This window comes from Arachis ipaensis, chromosome B5, assembly GCF_059453495.1.
Source record: "Arachis ipaensis isolate K30076 ecotype BB chromosome B5, ASM5945349v1, whole genome shotgun sequence".
Taxonomy (NCBI): domain Eukaryota; kingdom Viridiplantae; phylum Streptophyta; class Magnoliopsida; order Fabales; family Fabaceae; genus Arachis; species Arachis ipaensis.
The window spans coordinates 26,290,821-26,310,237 of NC_142440.1; the positions used below are offsets into that span (position 1 = coordinate 26,290,821).

Here is a 19,417-nt window from a genome sequence, read left to right on the forward strand (position 1 = left end):
TTATTGTTTTTAGGCTGTAAGAATACCCCCTGTGGATGATTTGCAAGGGCCATGTTCTACAAAAATTGAGAACAACCAAATGAATCCAGAAAATACACCCAAATGAATAAACAACTGACACCCAATTGAACACAAAAAATACACCCAAATGAATAAACAGAATACACTCAATGTAAGAAAAAAATACATCCTAAGGAATGCAGAAAATATACCCAAAATTCGTTGAAGCAACCCTTACCACAATATCAGGGGGAGACAGTATACTTCTTCTTGAAACCTTTGAATATTTTGTTGGTTTACGATAAAGCACATGGCAGAGACAATCTAGAAAAAGATGTCGAAATCAATTTTACATCAATTAGGATTGTAGTTAATTTTGGTGATAAAAACATTAATGTTGTTGTAATATTCCCTCAGCTTCTATATGCATTTTAGGCGCGAGTGATGCAAGGTGGAGTTTTGACAGAGTGTATCTATCTTGGGCTTGGAGTCTGCAGACGTTGTCAAACTCATCAGTTAGCCCATCTGCGTAGGTCTTCACTCGTATAGCCCAGTGGTAGCATTTCTGTTTCATGTCAGTAGTATTTAAATTCGGCCTGACAGGAGTTTCAAACTTCTCGAAACTCTCTGCCCCACTCTCCTTTGGAATCTGCGGACTTTTTTATTTTTTTTTGTCACCCCACCACTTGCAATTTTATGTACCAGATCCTCTAATTGTTCTAGCAGTTTTGGGGTTTCTGGAATTTTTGCCCTGTGTTCATCTTGCGTTGATGCTCCCTTCTGCGTTGTTGTTTCTTCTTGGCTGGAATCAGTGAAGCCAAGGCTGAATGATGGCATCGGATCTGTTTTAGGAACATACGATGCTATCCGTGCCATCATCATCAGCGCAGCAGCGTCTTCTGGGGCTGGATTATTGCGTGATCATGTATAACATACTATAAGAATAAGAATATACGAATGATAACCAAAACATTGATTTTACTCTGATGAACTTACATTTTAGATGGAGCTGGGGGAAGTGTGGGTGTGCTTTCTTCAAGTTGTTGGGGGTTCAGGAGTGCTGCACGGCACATAAAATTAATCATGACATAAAAACACTATTCAGGGGCAATATACACCCAAACTGTAACCCAATATACACCCAAACTGTAAACAAATATACACCCAATACTATTTCTTACGTTTTTGTAGTTCCTTCAATTTGTAGCAGAGGGGTTGGTTCATATTCTGTCTCAGGTGTTTCTTCAAATTCTGGCACAGTGGTTGTTTGGGACACTGGTAGACAAACTTGAATCGGAACTCTAAACAAGAAGAAAAATAAAAGGTTAATAATGCCTTTGAAAATAAAAAGGTTATAAGGTTGAAATATTCTTGAAAAACTCACATTGCAAGCCCTTCGGACAGTGTCTCTTCCCTCACAACCATCATATTCGAATCAGCCGGCTCACTGGCTGACTCTTCAACCAGACTCAACCTAAAATACACCCAAAGAAAGTCAAAAATACACCCGAACAATTCAAAAGAAAGACAGGCTTTGTTTTTTGAGAACTTACATACTTGTAGTTTTTGCTTTTTTTTCCTGCCTTTTTTTTCTCGAATAAAACAATAAAGGGTTTTTTTTCTAAAAAAAATATATACAGAATTAGAAGTAGAAGGTAATAAAAGAACAAAAGTAACGGTTATTTGAAAGAGAAATTACATGCTCTCTGCCGGTTTGTTTACGCTACTTTGTTTTGTGTGTCCTTGAGAGGAAGGATCATCACTTCCCAAGTTTACGTCCGGTATTCTAAACAGAGTTCATGTTATTCAGACAAAATATCATACGATTAAATCATGATAACAAGATTTTATCAAATAAAGCTTCTTATGTTTCAGATGAGACATAGTGACCTTCCATCGATCGCAGGTCAGCTTCCTTTTTCCTGCGAAACAAGAAACAATTATTAGCAAAGAAAACACGCTAAAATCTGAAATATACACTCCAACAAGACATACCCCTGTGCAGCAGAATTTTCATTGTTTTCCCTTAACAATTCATCTAGATATTCACTTCCTATTTCAGATCTGACAGTACATTCATAAAAGAACATGTTAACAAATATAATCATGATGATAGACGGTAATAAAGCTTACAAAGTACTGTACCCATGATAGGATTGAGGTTGCTCAAGAGATGAATCCTCAACAACAACCTTTTTCTTTTTGGATTGTGTCCTGGGTAGAAAAAATAAGTATGAATCAGAAATAAAAAATTAATTTTATCACAAAATACTATCCAAAGAAGTGCTTACTTTTTTGGTGTTCTCTGTGTCTTTTTCTTTGTTTTTTGCTTCTTCACTGGTGATGATTGTTCGCTTCTATAAGTTAACAAGAGACACTCTGTTAATACATGAAATCTTGATAATAAACCCAAAGAAAAGGAGTAATAATTTCAGAACATTACTCATCAGTTGATTCGGATTCTGAATCAGAATCCTCCTGATTCTTCTTTCTTTTTTTGGACTCCATTCTGGAAGACAAACAATCATTATTTAAAAACACACTAAAAGGGATAAAATACACCCAAATGAATGCACAAGATACACCCAACATAATAAACAAAATACACCCAACTTAATAAACAAAATACACCTAACTGGATAAACAAAATACACCCAACTTGATAAAGAAAATACACCCAACTTTATAAAGAAAATACACCTAAGTATGGTACTTACTTTTTTCCTTTTTTGCTGGGTTCTTTTCTTGGTGAATCCTCTAAGTCTTCTTCAGTCTCAGACTCAGAGGTAGAATTGTCACTATCAGTTGTTTTTGTCTCCGAAGACGATGTTGAACTTGCCTTCCTTTTTTTTTTGTTTTTTTATTTCTTGTTTTTTTTTCTTTTTTCTCTATTTTTTTCATTTTTTCTCTTGTTTCCGCCATCTTTACAATCCCCTGAAATATTAGAAATTTTAGTTAGCAGCATTCAGGTAAATAAAATACACCCAACATATTATGTTCACTTACCATATTTTTCTCTATTTCTGCCCTCATTCTTCCGACCAACTGCTCCTTACTCCAGTTGGCAATCCAGGGTTTTGGAGGTCTTTCTGCCCTTTTCTTGTCTTTATTTTTAGAAAGATGGAAGTAAATTATCATCAGGGTAAAGAGACAGCCATCAATTGCCTTTTTCTTTTTCTCCTTGTAATCGCTTATGCCCTTGATGATAAAACTCAAAATATGCCCTCCCCAGTTTCGCTCTGTTATGGTGTCCATCTCAAAAATTGGGGCCAGGTGCACATGTGAGATTTTGTTTATTGTCGTTGGTAAAAGGAATGCCATCTGTATATAGAGGATGAAAATTATCTTGAACATTAGGCGATCCTGTTCGTTACCAACGCCAATATCCATCATCTCATCTGTAAGATTTTTGAGGGTCTTACCCTGGAATCTTCTAAAAATTTCTTTATCATCCTCAGAAAGATCCTTATAATTGAATTTCTGAGGAAATAGATCTCCTACAAAAAGGAAAATAACATAGTATGAAAATCAGTTCAAATACACCCAAGCATCAGTTAATATACACCTATAATTTTTAGCGAGTTACCTGATGCATTGATGCCAAGCGCATCACCTATTATTTTTTGTCTTATTTTAAAAGAACCGTAGCCGGTTTTCAGTCTGTTCTCCCCTAATTTGAAGTTGTTAGCCAACTCCCTTAATACTTGGTGATGTACCCTTAGTGGCGGGATGTGCATCAAGCCACCGAATCCTAAATCCCTAACAATCGTTTTCTTCTCCTCACTCATGTTTCTGAATTTCTCACTTAACAAATGTGTTGCACACTTAAGGTCTTTGGTTTGCTGTAAACAAAACAAAATTATAATCAGATATATTTCTATTATATAAAACTGATTTCATCTAAGACATATATTTGTTCTTACATTTTTTTCAGCTTGATTTCTCGCTGCCATTTTTTCTGAAATGAAAAATACACCCATAGATATCAATAAGATACACCCATAGATATGAGTCAGATACACCCATAGATATCAGTAAGATACACCTATATATATCAGTCAGATATCACTCAAACATGCATTAATATACAAGGTCAAGCAACATTACAAGGTCAAGCAATATACACCCATGGACAAGCAAATATAAGAACAGTTACAACTGCTGACTATTACAGTATATCAGTTCAGAAATATACACCCAACAAATTATGCTATATACACCCAACAAATTACTCCATATACATCCACCAAACTACGGAATATACCCCCAAAAATCAGTTACCAGAAGAACTAGAACAACAAGAACAGTAACACCTAGAAGAACTAAGAAGAACAGTGTAACATAGAACCAAGAATAACAGTAAAATCTAGAACAAGTAGAACATTATAAACTGTAAAATGAGACGTAGAACAAGAAGAACAGTAAAACGTATAACAACGTAGAAGAACAGTAAAACCTAGTTCTTCAGTTTCAAAATATGAAAAATATACAGGATGACTAAAATAGTAACGTAACGTACCTTGAGTATTATAACTTTGTTTTTTCTGGAGATTCTTGATCGAGAGTTCTATGTTGTGTTGATGGAATGTTCGAATCTTCGCGACGAGTTCTATATCTTCAGTTTCGAATGTTGCTCGAAAATGGAACGGTTGTGTTTTCTTCGAATGGCTTGGAGAAGTGAAAGAGTGCGCCATTAAGGAGCGGTTTACGCGAAGTGTAACCGTTTGAGTGGAGCGCGTGTAAATGACGTTCCATTCAATGTAATTCAGTGCGCATGTACAAAAATTGTGGGCTGGGAGCTTGTATGACTTGTAGGGCATTTTTGCTTGTATGTGTAGCAGGCCCAAAAAATAATTATTTACTATTATTATGTTGCATACTCACACTCTCCAACTAAATCTTGAACCCAGGTGTACTTTATGGGAGGCCAAGCATCTCAACACTTCAACTAAGCTTCCAAGTACAGTTAGAGAGGCTTTGGACTCGGTTGGGGAAAGAAATTAAACGACTAGAGCTTAGAAGTATTTCATTTGTTTGGTTATTATTACTTATTTTTAAGTGATAAAGTTTGTAAAGTCAGAAAATAAAAATCTAATTATTATTATATTATTTTACAACGAATAATATTGTGTCATAAAAAATATTGATATGGTACATTTTAATATTAGTATAAATATTTTTCTTTTCTCAATTTATTTTAAAAAATTATCATATTTATAATTATATAAAAATTAATATTTAATAAATTATTATACTAATTATCAATTATTCTAATTATATTAATTGTGAATCAAATATAATTAGCCATAAATATGATATTTACTTTAATAGCTTTATTTGTAATTTGTATGTGTGTAGTTAATTAGTAAAAAATTATAATTTTTATAATTTATTTCGTATTACTAAAAGTTATATATAGTATTTTTTATGGTTTGAATATAAGTTTTAGAGATAAAGTATTTTATTTAATTTTTTAATTTATTATTTTTTTAACTATTTCATAGAATAAGAATATATTCATCGTTTTTTATCGAAAAAAATTTCAGCAACCTAGAAATTCCAAAGGTATTGGTTCCAAAAAAAAAAAAAAGAGCTGCACGAACATAGCATTTAAAAAGGAATAAAGCTGTCTATGATATCAAATGTCAAAATCTGAAGGTTGGTTGAAGAAGACGATGAAGAATGTAAAATTAGAAGTGTTTGTGGTGCAGTTTAGTTTAATGTTTTAGAAAAAAATCATCCGATCCAATTGTTTAATTAAATTGTGTTTTAGTTTGGTTTGTTTTTTATCAAGACTATTCGAATCAAACCAAACCAAACCAATTAAAATCAGTTTGATTTAGTTTGATTTGTTTGATTTTTTCAATCAATTCAAACAAAAACCTGCCATACTATTTCAAAAAGTCATAACATTGAAATCATATAACACAAATACACAATAACTAACAAAAGTTTTGATCTAATAAAATTTAATAACAAAAGAAATTAAAATACGACAATTAAAGAAATTTAAAAGTTCAATAGTTAATACAACAAAAAATAAATATAAATTTTCAACAAAAGATAACCACGTTTTAGTGTCTTCTCCAATAAAACAACTAGATAAACTTTTTTAAGCAAACCAACTAAAAATCAAAAGGCAATTACATAATAATAATAATAATATAGCCCGCCTCAGATTTAGTTTACGAGACTTCTCTTACTTTCATTATTCTCAGTTTTAGTGGTGTCATCAACAGAAGCTTCTTCAACAGCCCACCTATTACTATTAGCAGGCTTCTTTATGTTTCTATGAGGAGCTGGAGCAGTAGACAATAATGCAGTCGGAGATATAATGCTTGCAGATTCATTCGGAAGAGAAACAACAATTCCTATTGTTCCTCTAATGTCGTCCATATTCTCCATATTCTCACTTGAACTGATATCAAACTGCATAAACAAATACATTGAATAACAAAATAAAATTATTAGTAATTTCAAAAAATCAATAACAAATATATTGAACAAATACACTGAACAAATAATTAAAAAATCAGAAGTAAAAACATAACAAAATAAAATTACTAGCAATTTAAAAAATTAACAACAAATATATTGAACAAATACACTAAACAAATAATTAGAAAAACAGAAATAGAAATACAAACAAAATAAAATTACTAGCAATTTCAAAAAATCAACAATAAATACATTAAACAATGAACAATAATCAGCAACAAATATATTGAACAAATACACTGAACAAATACATTGAACATAAATTGAATATTTGACTCGGAAGCTCCATATCTGACTTGATGCTATGGATGCTGTCCGCAATGACAAAAACGGTGTTGTGGGTGGTTGGGTGTTGTCCGCGAGGGTTCTGCCGACGAGTCAACAATGGTACGATGGACTGTGGCCTTTGACAGTGCTAGGACGAAGGAGTTCGGCATTGAGAGGTGCTGGGAGGAAGGGGTTCAGCACTGGTGGGAGGTGCTGGGAGGGGTTTCTTCAACTGCGCTAGGATAGGATTTTAGGTTATCTGATTTGGGGGTGGGGTAATGGGGTTAGTCTAATAGTTTTGTTAGGGTTTTTTAAATGACCGATTCGATTCAATTTGGTTGAAGTTTCTAGTGTCAGAATAAAAAACTAAACTGAATCACAGAAAAAAGGGCAAAATATGATTTTTTTTTTTTCCGGTTTTTTTCAGTTTGTTCGATTTTTTATTTTTTTTATTTGATTGGTCGATTTTGTTCGATTTAGATCAATTTTAAACACTTTTAGACAGAACTGATACAAAAATAACTTTTACATGATGAAATTTGTCATTATGAGAATTGTTCATAATAGATTTTTCATACCTTTTATATATGACACTATTAACTATTCTTATTTATATACTGTTTTAAACTTGCTAATCTTAATTTAGATGATTTTTTTTTATGGGATATTAAATATAATTTGATGTTGTTTTTTATTTGTAAAACACTATAATATTTGATCGGTGTTCTTTTTATTTAGGATATATATTGTTCTATTAAATTATATTATTTGTTTGGTTTAGAGAATTATTAGAATATATTGATAATTAAGTGACTTGTTAGCAAATCAAATATGTATAAGACGTTGCACAATATATTAGGTAGCGTTTGTTTTTGGGGACAGGACACGGAGACATGGACAACACTTGTTTAAAAAGTGTTTGAAAGTAGAGACATGGACAGTAGACATATTGTCTTTGAGACAGTTTTTTATAATTTTGTGTCCACTCTTTCACGAAGGACAATGATGAACACGGAATTTGGAAGAGTGGATACGGACAATTTTATAAATTTTGTTTTCCTTTTTTTCACTATTACCCCTTCTTATTTTTTCTATTGCGTTGTTCAGAGATACTTTTTTCTTCCTGTTATTCCTCTATCTCTTTCTTTTCCAGGTACTCTCTCCTTTCTGTAGAATTTTTTATTGGAAGTAGATAATTCTTTTCTTTTTATCGTTTTACTTCAATACCATTTTAACCTTATATTATATTATTTGATTTGTAATAAAAATAATAACAAAAATAATTAATCTTAAAACTTTTGAAAGATAAATATTAACAAAAGTAAAATTGATCTTTTAAAATGCTAAAAAATAATTTATAAATTGTAATTGATTTTATATAATTTAAAGAAAAATCAGTTTTTTATAAAGAAAAATCAGTTTTTAGATAAAAAAATAGTTTTTTTTAAATAAAAATAGATTTTTATATGCAAAAACTAATTATTTTTTCATGTAAAAATAGATTTTTTTTAAAATTAATTTTTTATTTAAAATTAATTTGGCTTATTAACTTAAACAGAATTTTTTATTAATCAAACTCAAATTTTTTTTTGTTAATCTTAACTATATGTATTCCTACATATTAATAATAAATTTTAAAATAAAATAATTATATTTATAAATTTTATTTTAATATAAATACTAATATATTTTTTTATTAAAATTTTTTTCCTCTTCAAATATTTTTTTCAAGTTTCGTCTGTACTTCTACGTACTCTCATTTTTTATTAAATTAATTTGTATTGATGTAGAAAATCTGGAATCACAGGACTATTTTAGTCCTTTCATATAATATTTTAGTCTTGTTCATGTGTATCCAAACATAATACTAGACATTACATTAGTATCTTGTCCATCGTATCCAAACACAATACACAAAAGATAATTTTTAGTGTCTCCATCCTATTGTCTCCGTTTCATTGTCATGTTCTATCCTGTCTCTAAAAACAAACGCAGCCTTATCAGTGTCACAAATACACATATATTTATTTATAAAAATAATTTTTGTACACCAAAATTAATTATTGATATATTTATATATAAATATATGTATGATTTAATTTATTTTTAATATGTATATATTCTAATAATATATTTTATACTAGTGACTGATATTTGTGACTAATTTTAATATATATATATATATATAATCCATTTATTTAACATGTGGCAATTACAGAATTGGCTTTGGTATTTTAAATGTATAACATATATGCGTGTATATGAATTTTAATGTATAATTTTTAAGTTCTAGGGTTTCGGCTAAATGTGAATATATGTTATTAGATATATAATACTATGGATTTGGATTTGGATCCTCTAAAGTTGGAATTTCACTTTAGAGAGTAAAGTGTGATATTCTCCCATTGAATACTTTTATATTTATTATTAGTCCCACCTATGAAATCAATAGTGAGAGATCACACTTTACTCTCTAAAATGAAATTCAAACTTTAGAGGATCAAAATCCGTAATACTATTAATTAAAATATTAAAAATATTTATTTATTTATAACTGAAAAAATATTATAAATTCAGCTTGCAATATTATGATTTTAAACAAAAAAAAATTCAACAACAAATTCTATTAATTAATTAATGTTAATATCAAAATCTTACACTTTTATACTTTTGATTTTCAGTTTTATTATACACTTTTAAAATAGTAATTAATTAGTTTAATTTTTTATTAGGCACAATCAATGACATACAAGTCAATGTGTTTAATGATGATATATAAAAATTTTTGTGATTGAGTTGTTGTAACTTTTCTTAAAAGATAAAAGATTTTTTAATATTAATAAAAAATAATGTATAATAATACAAATTCTATATATATATATATATAACGAAAAAATCATCACAACTTAATTAAATATAATAATACAAGAATGTATATAAAAAATAAAAATATTCTAGTATATAAGAAATTGATCACGATTTATATATAATAACACAATAATATTATATATAAGGAATGAAATAATTATTGAAGTACTAAATATAACCACGGCTTAAATGTGCATTAATATTAGTTGATAATATATAGGAAAAGTCTAGGAGACAGCAATTTTTGTGTTTTATGGTCAGTACTTAACCATCAAAAGAAAAGTGAATGAACTCTCACATTAGATGTAATCTTACACTATTAAAAAAATTATTAATCATCAATTGATAGTTACAAAACATAAAAGTTGTTAGCCTCTAACAGTGGCGAAGCCACGTTATAGAGAAGGGGCAATGGCCCCCAAAATAAATAATATATATGTATAAATTTCAATTTTTTTAATTTAGTTTTTTTTTTTTAATTTTCCTTTCTTTTTAACTTATATTTTTCATGTTACCCCTCCCAAAAAAATTTCTAACTCCGCCCTCGTCCCTAGCACTTCTCATATATATATATATATATATATATATATATATATATATATAAAACGTAATAATTATCATCGTATAATAATATTAAAATATAATAATATGCAATGAAATAATCATCACGGCTTAAATAATTATGTAATTTAAACTATAATAATTTTACTAAATGAAATATAATTATGAAACACTAATAATATAAACAAATAATTTTATACTACTTTAATATTTTATAATAAATTTTTTTTAACTAAACTATAAAATAGAAAAACTAATTTTGCATGATTTATTATATAAGAACCAATTATAGATATATAAATATTTAATATATATATTTCATTTAAATAATATTACAAAATCTAATAAAAAAAAACTATGGTCAAAATTTAAGTCATATTCTATTGTCGTACCAAAAAACACTAGATAAGATTTTTGGGTTATTCCTATTGTTCTGAAAATTGAACCGGATTGGTCGATTTAATTTAATTAACCGAGCACCAATCATTAGACCGATCTGATTGGGTTCGAAAATCATTTGAAAAAAATCAATCAAAAAATCGGTTGAATCGGTATTAAAAAGGATAATGCCACCAATCATTATAACCGTTTTGGGCTTTAGAAAAAAAAAAAAAAAACCGGCAAAACCCTAAAACTAAAGAAGGAAACTAACACAGCCACACCCACTCACCCAGCATCAACTATCCTCTCCTCTCTTAAACTACACAGCATCAACTAAACCTGCCCCCAGCCACCCAGCCCCCGCATCAGCCCTCGCAGCTCCCCGCAAACCCCACAGCCTCGCAGCCCTGCAGCGGCGCAGCCATCGCAGCCCCCACACCCACACAGCCTCTACCGCCACCGTAGAAGATCCGTCACCGTCGTAGGAAGCTGTGTCGCCGTGATTGGAAGCTCCCTTGCCGTCGTTTGGAAGCTCCCTTGCCGTCGTTTGGAAGCTCGTTGGCCGTCTCCTCTGTTCGAGCTCTCTCTCTCTGTGTCGCCGTTGTGTTTCTGCCACTGCCCTTCCTCCTCGCAGCCGGTGAGTACTGTGATAAATTGAGAACATTGAATGCTGTGTAGTTTGTTAAACAGTCACTTTGCTGTTCATAATTTTGTTCATTTTTTTATTCATAAGCACTTAAGCACTGATAATGTTGAATGCTGTGTACTTTGTGAATTTTGTTCATAAAATGTCTGTTTGCTGTTCATAATTTTGTTCATATTTGTTCATAAACAATGATAATATTAAATGCTGTGTAGTTTGTTAATTTTGTTCATAAAATTTTTGTTTGCTGTTCATAATTTTATTCATAATTTTGTTCATATTTGTTCATAAGCACTGCTGAGTTTATTGACTTAATTCTATTCATAAATTTGTTGTTTGCTGAGTAGTTTTGTAAGCACTGTGATGAAAGTTTGTAAGCTGAGTTAATTTTTTTTGGTAATTGATGTAATATTTAATTAAATGGTTGAATCCGATTGAACTTCGGTCGAACCGGTGAACTGTTTAACCAGTGATTTTATCGGTTTATTAACCGGTTCGATTTTTGCAACTTTGGTAATTACTCTTGGTTATTATCCAGTACCCAGACCCAAGTTCCAACCTTAGGCTGCTGCACTTCTGTGACTTCATCTTCTCCCCTTTTCCTTTGCCAACTTCGCTGCTCCGTTCAACTCCTGCACCGTCGCCGTGCTGCATTGCTACTCCGCGTCTCTGCTCTTCTCTTCGCCGGCATCTCTCACCTCTCCGGCCATTTCTCCCCTATCCCTGGTAAGATTCACTGCTCTCTCCTTTTCTGCTTGGATTTTGGCATTTTACTTCATTAATTTCATTTCATGCTAATTAATAATTAGTTTCTGATAATGTAATTTTTCATATTTTAAAATTCTATTTTTCCCCATGAATTTGATTTTGATTTTTCGATGTTGGTGGCTGTTGTTTTTGTTAATGAATGCGGTTCTGATTTTGTTGGCTATTCTGTTTACAGATATATGATTGTATTTCCAATTTTTCACCATATCTCCCTTTCTGCCATGCTGTGTTCATGCCATTCCTCCTGTGCAATACAAGAAACTCCCATGACTGTGTAGTGTGTGGTTTATCATTAATTAGAAGAGGCCCTGTTTTGCTTTTTTTGTTATTTAACATTAATTAGTGATCTTTTAAGTTATGTGCATTTAGTTAAGAACTTTGATGGGATGAACTTGAATGTGAAATTTTAGGAATGAAATAGACAAAATATTACTTGGGAATGTGAAATTTTGAATTTTATTGTTATTGAATCATTGAATTTAGATATCTAGAAATTAATATTGATATATTTTAAAGAGTTTTATTTTATATTTAATTAAATTGGTTTGATGACAGTTCACATGGTTACACCATTGAACCTTTGAACCAGTCACTTGACCAGTTCACTGACCGATTTGGTTCTTGCAACCTTGGGCAGAACCATATTGATATGCTGTGTGTGTAAATTGCTAGGCAACAAAGTAGCAATGACTTCTTGTTACTTCAGCCCTCTGCATACTACTTGTCATCTCACTTCTACAGGCTTATCTACAAAGTTCAAGATTCCGAAGCTTCACATGGTAAATTTCTTGGGCTAATACTTTATTGTCATCCTTATTAATTTCTCCCTTTAAAATTACTTTAATCACCCAGTATAGCATGTGTTCACACATTAATTGTCAACATCTAGTTTCAGGTAGCATATTTCTCATTTGATCGATGTTTGAAGTTAGACCACATGAACCATATTCACCTTTGATTGAAAAGGTGTTTCAGATTATCCACATGAACATGCTTAAACTATTAATCATTTTCTACAAAAATAGAAGGTTAAGAAACTACCATTTTGTGTTCCCCCAAAAGATTCATTTTTTGACAAAATAGTCTTTGAAAAAAAAAATGCCATTTTGATCCTCCAAAGATGATCTTAATTTTACAAAATGTACTATCTTTTCCTAACCAATTCATGCATTTGATCCAATTTTTGTAAAAACATTTGCGTAATTATTTAAAAGGTATATATAGAAAAATTGAGGTAAAATACTAAAATTCGATTTTTGTACCCTTTTTAAATTTCATTTTAAATGTTTTGCCATTCACATAATAGAAATCGTAAAATTAAATCAACTTAACATCACCAAATTTGGAGAATCGAAATATATCATTTTTCTTTCTAAGTAAACTTGAAAAACTGTCGGAATTTGATCTTTAGAGCCTTTTTAGAGCATGTCTCTTCATATTTGGTGCATTTTGTTCAATAGAGATGATCCTTGAGGGGCCAAGATGTCATTTCCTTCTTTCTGGGTCCATTTTGGAAAGAACTGAAGCTTTTGGGGACCAAAATGGTAGTTTAGTCTCTCCGTTTTATTTTTTGAATAAGTGGTTGACACTTGACATTCAAAATGAATGAAGCAAACTTACAAGCTACACAAGAAAAGCCTTTAAATACAAAGACTAAAGAAACAAGTGAAAGTAATTAAATTACCAAGCACCCACCAACTTATAATAAAATGAAGTCAGTTTTATCTAGTTTGTGTCTTATTATATTAACCTTCATTAATAAAACCAATAGAAAACCTAATAGTGGAAAAATAGTACACTTCCTACATAATTTTAACGGTAGATAAACCAAAAAACCATATATTTTTCCTATCCTTGTAAACTTTGGTAAGATTTCTTCTGAAGCCTGTGGAATCGCCTAGAGATTCTAAAAAATGCAACTCTCAAACAAGAAACATAATCAACAGAATCACCCAAGGCCTAAATTCATCTTATCCAAAGTCTTGCCAAGTAGGACTTACTGCATACTTTCTGTTGATATTGTTTGGTTTCCAGTCATGGAATTCATGTAAATATGACTTTTTTGTGTGGCTTTGTATTATTGTTGGCTGCTTGTCGACTATGTTTCTTCAAATCTCTATATTTTCTTGTGTGAAATGGGATAGGTTGATAATAACTTGTAGACACTATTGGATAATATCATTCCTTAGGATAGAAAACTATGAATTGTTAGTGAAGGCTTACGAATATTGTATACTTGGGCAAGCTAAATAGGTATTGGCAATTGCCAAATACTTCTTTTGTATTAATGAAATTGATTTCATGTCATTCCTGATTCCACATGAAGAGCCTCTTCAATAAGGCAACTTCCTTACCGATTTGTGCTGATATCTTCCCTTTCAATTGTATTTAAGCAGAAAAAGAGGTGTCAAGTCTCTTCAAGATCTTTGAAAGTGACTGCATTTTATGGCTTGAGGACCCCTCCTTATGAACATGTAAGTGAATCACTCAGTTACTGGATTTCATGTTTCTATATGAAGAAAAATAGGATTTTGGTGCAACATTTACCAAAAAACTAAAAACTAGAATTTCGCCACATATTATACAATAATGAAGATCTCATAATTTACATGAAAAAGAATTAAAAATCCCAGAAACCTTTGTGGCTCTTAGAAACTGGAAGCTTTTAAAACATTTTTCTTCATTTCAAATTACAAATTTGATTCTTGAACTTGTATTTTTTCCAAGTTTTGTTTGTTTGTCTTATACTTTTGCACTGCTTCATGCTCTTATAGGATGCACTAGAGCCGTATATGAGTAAGATGACAATTGACATGCATTGGGGAGAACATCATCATAATTTTATAGAAGGTTTGAACAAACAGCTGGAGAAGGATGATATACTATACGGGTACACCTTGGATGAACTAGTCAAAGTGACGTACAACAATGGCAATCCCTTACCTGAATTCAACAATGCTGCTGAGGTACTGATTAAATTGGTGTCATTTACTCCAAAAAATTTCCTTAACTTATATTTATCCATAAAAAGGAAAGAAATTTAAGGAAATTAAAAAGATCTAATACGAAGTAGCTATGATAATATACTACACATATAAATGGGAGCATCCCTGAGTAATTTACTAGCACTTTCAGAAACACCTAAAGTTTCAGTTTGGAGCTACATAGGTCATAAAGGGACTTCATTCTTCATTCTTCAATACTGGGATGATGTATATGTCTCCACAAAGAACTTAAGACTTTTGGTACAATAGCATGTTAAGACATTGGCATTATACTGCTGTAGGTTAAACACGAAACATGACAATTATGGTTGAAAGAAGAATTAGGACATTAATTGTAACACCCTAATATTTTCAAACCAGGCTTAAGTTGTGCTTGGATTATGTTAGTGGTTAGCATTTAAGTTTGCGGAATTTAACTATATTTATAGAAAATAGTTTACAAAAAATAGTGGGTAATTAACATTTTTTCCCATTTCTTTTCTCTTCTTGAAAGCCATTTTGAAAATAACTACGGTCATGATAATTAGGATTATTACTGGTATTTGAAACTTAGGGTATGCATAATGATAACACTGCAAAAGTTGAGCCTACAGATAAATGTCTTTTATGTGGGGTTGGCTATAAATATCAAGGTTGCGAGATATGGATCAAATGCAATCAAAAGATAATTTTTGCTTCATGCTCCAAAAAGCAGATCTCCGAGACCTAGTTGGCTTTGCCGCCAAAAGAAATCTCCGTCTTTCTGATTTCCATAGTTAGTGTATGACTTAGAGTTCAATGAGGGTCCTTTCTTCGAGAATCTATGGGTGGAAATCCTTTCAGTTTAGTGAAGGACAGCATAACATGAGAGTGAGGAGGTGGGAAGAGATAAGGGCATAAGGCGAAAGTACGTGAATGACATATTGAAAAGATAACCAAAGATACAAGAGATAGATAGCCTAGAGATTTTCTATAAAAAGAAGATTAGAACGAGTCGGAAAGGTTCAAATGTTCCTTAGGTGTGTTCAAATTGGGTTAGGAAAAATCTAATTTGTGTTTAGGTGAAGTCTTTCTTCTAGAGTGTCACTTTGCAAGCTCTGTAGTGTTCTCTATATTTGGAAATAGGAAATAAATTATAGATAGCTTTAAAATGACCCTTAAACCAAGTCAAATGTATCTGTAGTTGGAGATATTTATAACTGATCATTTGTCAAGTTGGTTGGTTATAGCGTGATTTCCTACTCTAAACTTGCTACTATTTTGTCTCCCTAACATAATTCAAAATTGATCTTGTGATGATCTGAAAGAATGAAGGAATTGTTCTCATCTTCTCATAATGTCAAAGATCATTTAAATTCGATAAATATGGAATGAGTTATGACTATATTTTGTAGAGTTATTGCCGGTTAAGAATTTACTTAAGTTTGTGTTATCATACTTTCAAATTTTAAATTAGGTAAGTTAGTTTTCATGTGCATCATCTAGGTTTTTGCCATGAATTTAATTAATTAATAATGAATTAATTATTGAATAATTAAACTTATAAATGATCTTATGGATTTTGAATTTCTTTTGCATCTTAAGCTTGTGGTTATTAATGATCATCAAACTTTTATAATAACTTTTAATTTTAAATATCTACTTTTATTTATTAAAATTTTATGTTTATTGTGATATTTCTTATTTTTCCTTAAGTTTATCAATAGACTACCTTATGACTTCTAATTTGTTTATTATCATACCAAACATTACAAAATGGGATAATTAACATGGTTCGAAAATTTAGGATGTTACATTAATGGTTTTGGTGGGGGCATTATTCCATGTCTGAGTCGTTTTCTCAAACCTGTGTCTAGTCCATATTTAAGTTTTTTTTTATAGATATTTTGGAATATACATATAGTACTTCAAATATTAAATATTTTGTCTTGATCTATATAAGATTTTAAGGATTTTCATTCAGTCTTTGTAAATTACACCAGATAATCGACGGACTAATACAACAAAGACAACCTCACATTGAAAAAGAGGGACGAAATGATACCGGAAAGGAGAAACTAACAACTTAGGGGGGAGTGAGGGACCAAAAACATATTTAAGCCAAAATATGCAAACCAAGCAGACACTTAATAATCATTCTTGTTCTTGTTCTTGAACCATTTTCTTTTTGTGGCAGCAAATAATTTGTCAGTCCTATCTGTATGATTAAGCTAATTTTGTTTGTTCATATGATTGATAATAATGAAGAAGTTGCAATTGTGACTGTAAATACCTTTTTTATTTTAACAGAAAAACACACATCATAGCTGTGTCAGGTAATTAATTGTGCCCCTTTCCCGCGCAGGTTTGGAATCATAACTTCTTCTGGGAGTGTATGCGACCAGATGGGGGTGATATGCCTGAGCTAGGTCTTCTTCAACAGATTGAAAAAGATTTCGGATCATTTACAAACTTTAGAGACAAGTTTGTAGAAGCTTCCCTCACACTATTCGGTTCTGGCTGGGTTTGGCTAGTTTGTAAGTCTACTCAATGCTTAAAAAATAATGTGTTGGTTGCACAGAATTCATAAATGATCTTAATATGTGTATATAACCATTGGAGTTTCCCTATAATACATGTGTGGCTATGGAAGGACACAAAGGTTTTCTAGAAGATTTCAGTTGACAGTAAATAAAGAAAAAAAAAGGATTAGTTCAGCTAGGATCAGTGATGTTTTGGAGAGTTAGGGGTCTCTTTGATCATGCTAATCAAGATCCTTAGTCAATAAACACATTTCTTGAGTACTTTTTGTCCCCTCCCCCCCCCCCGGGTGCGTATTTTTTTTTAATAAAAAGAATAAAAAAAAGACATATTTCTGATTCCAGTCTAACATTATCAAAGTAAATCAATTTTTTCAAAAAGTAAGATGTTCAAATTGTTTTACTGGTGTGGTTCTTAAACCCTCATTGCCATTATGTAGAATACTTTTGTTTATTATTCCTGAGGCAGAGCTAAACTTTCCTCATTCCCAGTTCAAATATGGAACAATTGTTTGGATGATCTGTGTTTGATAGAACTATGCTCAAGTATATTATCCTAAACTATCGAATATTTATAATTTTAGGATTAAGGAATAAACAAAGGTGAAATATTCACCAAATATGATTTAGATAATAGGAAAAGATCAGCCTAATATGCATTGCTAGGTTAAATAATGTAGTCCTATTGATGTGAGCCCATGTATGCAAACTAGAAGAATAATACCCTAATAATATGCATTAGGTATATGATAAAATAGAAATCTGAATTCAGAAATCCTAAATTTTGTTTTATCAATTAGATTATTGATTGACTTCACATTACACTTTATAGATATTTTATTTAATATCCTCTTCCATAAACGTAATGTCATTAGGATTCCATTATCATCCTCCTCTACTTAAAATTGCCAAGGTTGTTCGTATATGCGTTGATTTAATCTTTTATCAGTTGTCTTTTTCCTATTCTGTTGATACAATTCTTTTCCAGATATTTTGTTCTAATAATGTCAATGGTTATTGCTAATATTCACGTTTGATTGTTTTAGTGAAGCGAGAAGAAAGGCGACTAGCCATAGTGAAAACTGCAAATGCCATTTGTCCAATTGTGTGGGATCACATAGTAAGCTAATTTCCACATTCCTCGAAATTGGTTGATTTATTATTGTCATTGGAACTGAGGATATTTTTATGATGCAGCCAATTATCAACTTGGATTTGTGGGAGGTATAGTCTCTCTTTCTCTCTATCAAAACAAAACTTGTGGTGATGAGGATATGTACATACAATTACATCGCAGGAACCTTTATGTTTATCATTACTAACTGAAAATACTTTCTTCCCTTTTGTACAGCATGCTTATTATCTGGATTATAAGGTATGTTCATCATGGATTATCACTTAGTTTCCAGGAGAATATTAACTGAACAATTCTGATGCGACTTTTTGGACAGAATGACAGGGCAAGGTATGTGAATGTATTTCTTGACCACCTTGTATCTTGGGATGCTGCATCAATGCACTTGACACGGGCAGAGGCTTTTGTGAATTTAGGGGAGCCTAAAATCCCTGTTGCATGAACTGCTGAAATGGTATATGTGATCCTCACTGCAAGGGATTCACCGTGTTGATGATCGCCCCGTGTGTTTTTTCCCAGTTGTCGATTTTTGCAATTTTAAGTCTACGATTAATGACAACTTGACATATCGGGGTATATGTGACTTAGAACAGTATAAAAGGGTTTAGGCTACCATTCTATTTGTATGCATGTAATATCTTCTACATATATATATAAAAGAGTAAATACTTAACCTAGTCGCTGGCCATCTTTTTTCTTAAATTGCTGCACGATCATGAATTTGTACATCCAACCACTTTATTGTTTTGGCACTTAACTATCATTATAAGTACAGCACCCCGTAACTTCCTCT

The 19,417-nt window shown here is 31.2% G+C and overlaps 1 protein-coding gene across 5 annotated transcripts; it reads left to right on the top strand.

Annotated features, from left to right (window-relative positions):
* Positions 1-10,852: 10,852 nt before the first annotated feature.
* Positions 10,853-19,301, top strand: LOC107643370 (superoxide dismutase [Fe] 3, chloroplastic). Of its 5 annotated transcripts, none has more exons than XM_016346991.3 (10): positions 10,853-11,212; positions 11,757-11,944; positions 12,624-12,765; positions 14,383-14,460; positions 14,761-14,952; positions 17,315-17,486; positions 18,536-18,609; positions 18,687-18,713; positions 18,841-18,864; positions 18,941-19,301. In XM_016346991.3, the coding sequence occupies exons 3-10, from the start codon at positions 12,673-12,675 to the stop codon at positions 19,064-19,066; spliced, it is 786 nt and encodes a 261-aa protein (XP_016202477.1). In that variant the 5' UTR covers positions 10,853-11,212; positions 11,757-11,944; positions 12,624-12,672; the 3' UTR covers positions 19,067-19,301. The 5 variants fall into 5 exon arrangements, with proteins under 5 accessions (XP_016202477.1, XP_016202478.1, XP_088343981.1 ...); XM_016346992.3 differs by having other exon boundaries at positions 10,858-11,212; positions 12,659-12,765; XM_088487855.1 differs by having other exon boundaries at positions 10,859-11,212; positions 12,542-12,765.
* Positions 19,302-19,417: the final 116 nt, after the last annotated feature.

What these genes read in the sequence shown, in the direction of transcription:
- LOC107643370 (XM_016346989.3), top strand. Translation starts at nt 12,673, where the DNA reads ATGACTTCTTGTTACTTCAGCCCTCTGCATACTACTTGTCATCTCACT. An exon ending in GGACCCCTCCTTATGAACAT is followed by an intron (nt 14,461 to 14,760) that starts GTAAGTGAATCA and finishes ATGCTCTTATAG; the next exon opens with GATGCACTAGAGCCGTATAT. An exon ending in CTTATTATCTGGATTATAAG is followed by an intron (nt 18,865 to 18,940) that starts GTATGTTCATCA and finishes CTTTTTGGACAG; the next exon opens with AATGACAGGGCAAGGTATGT.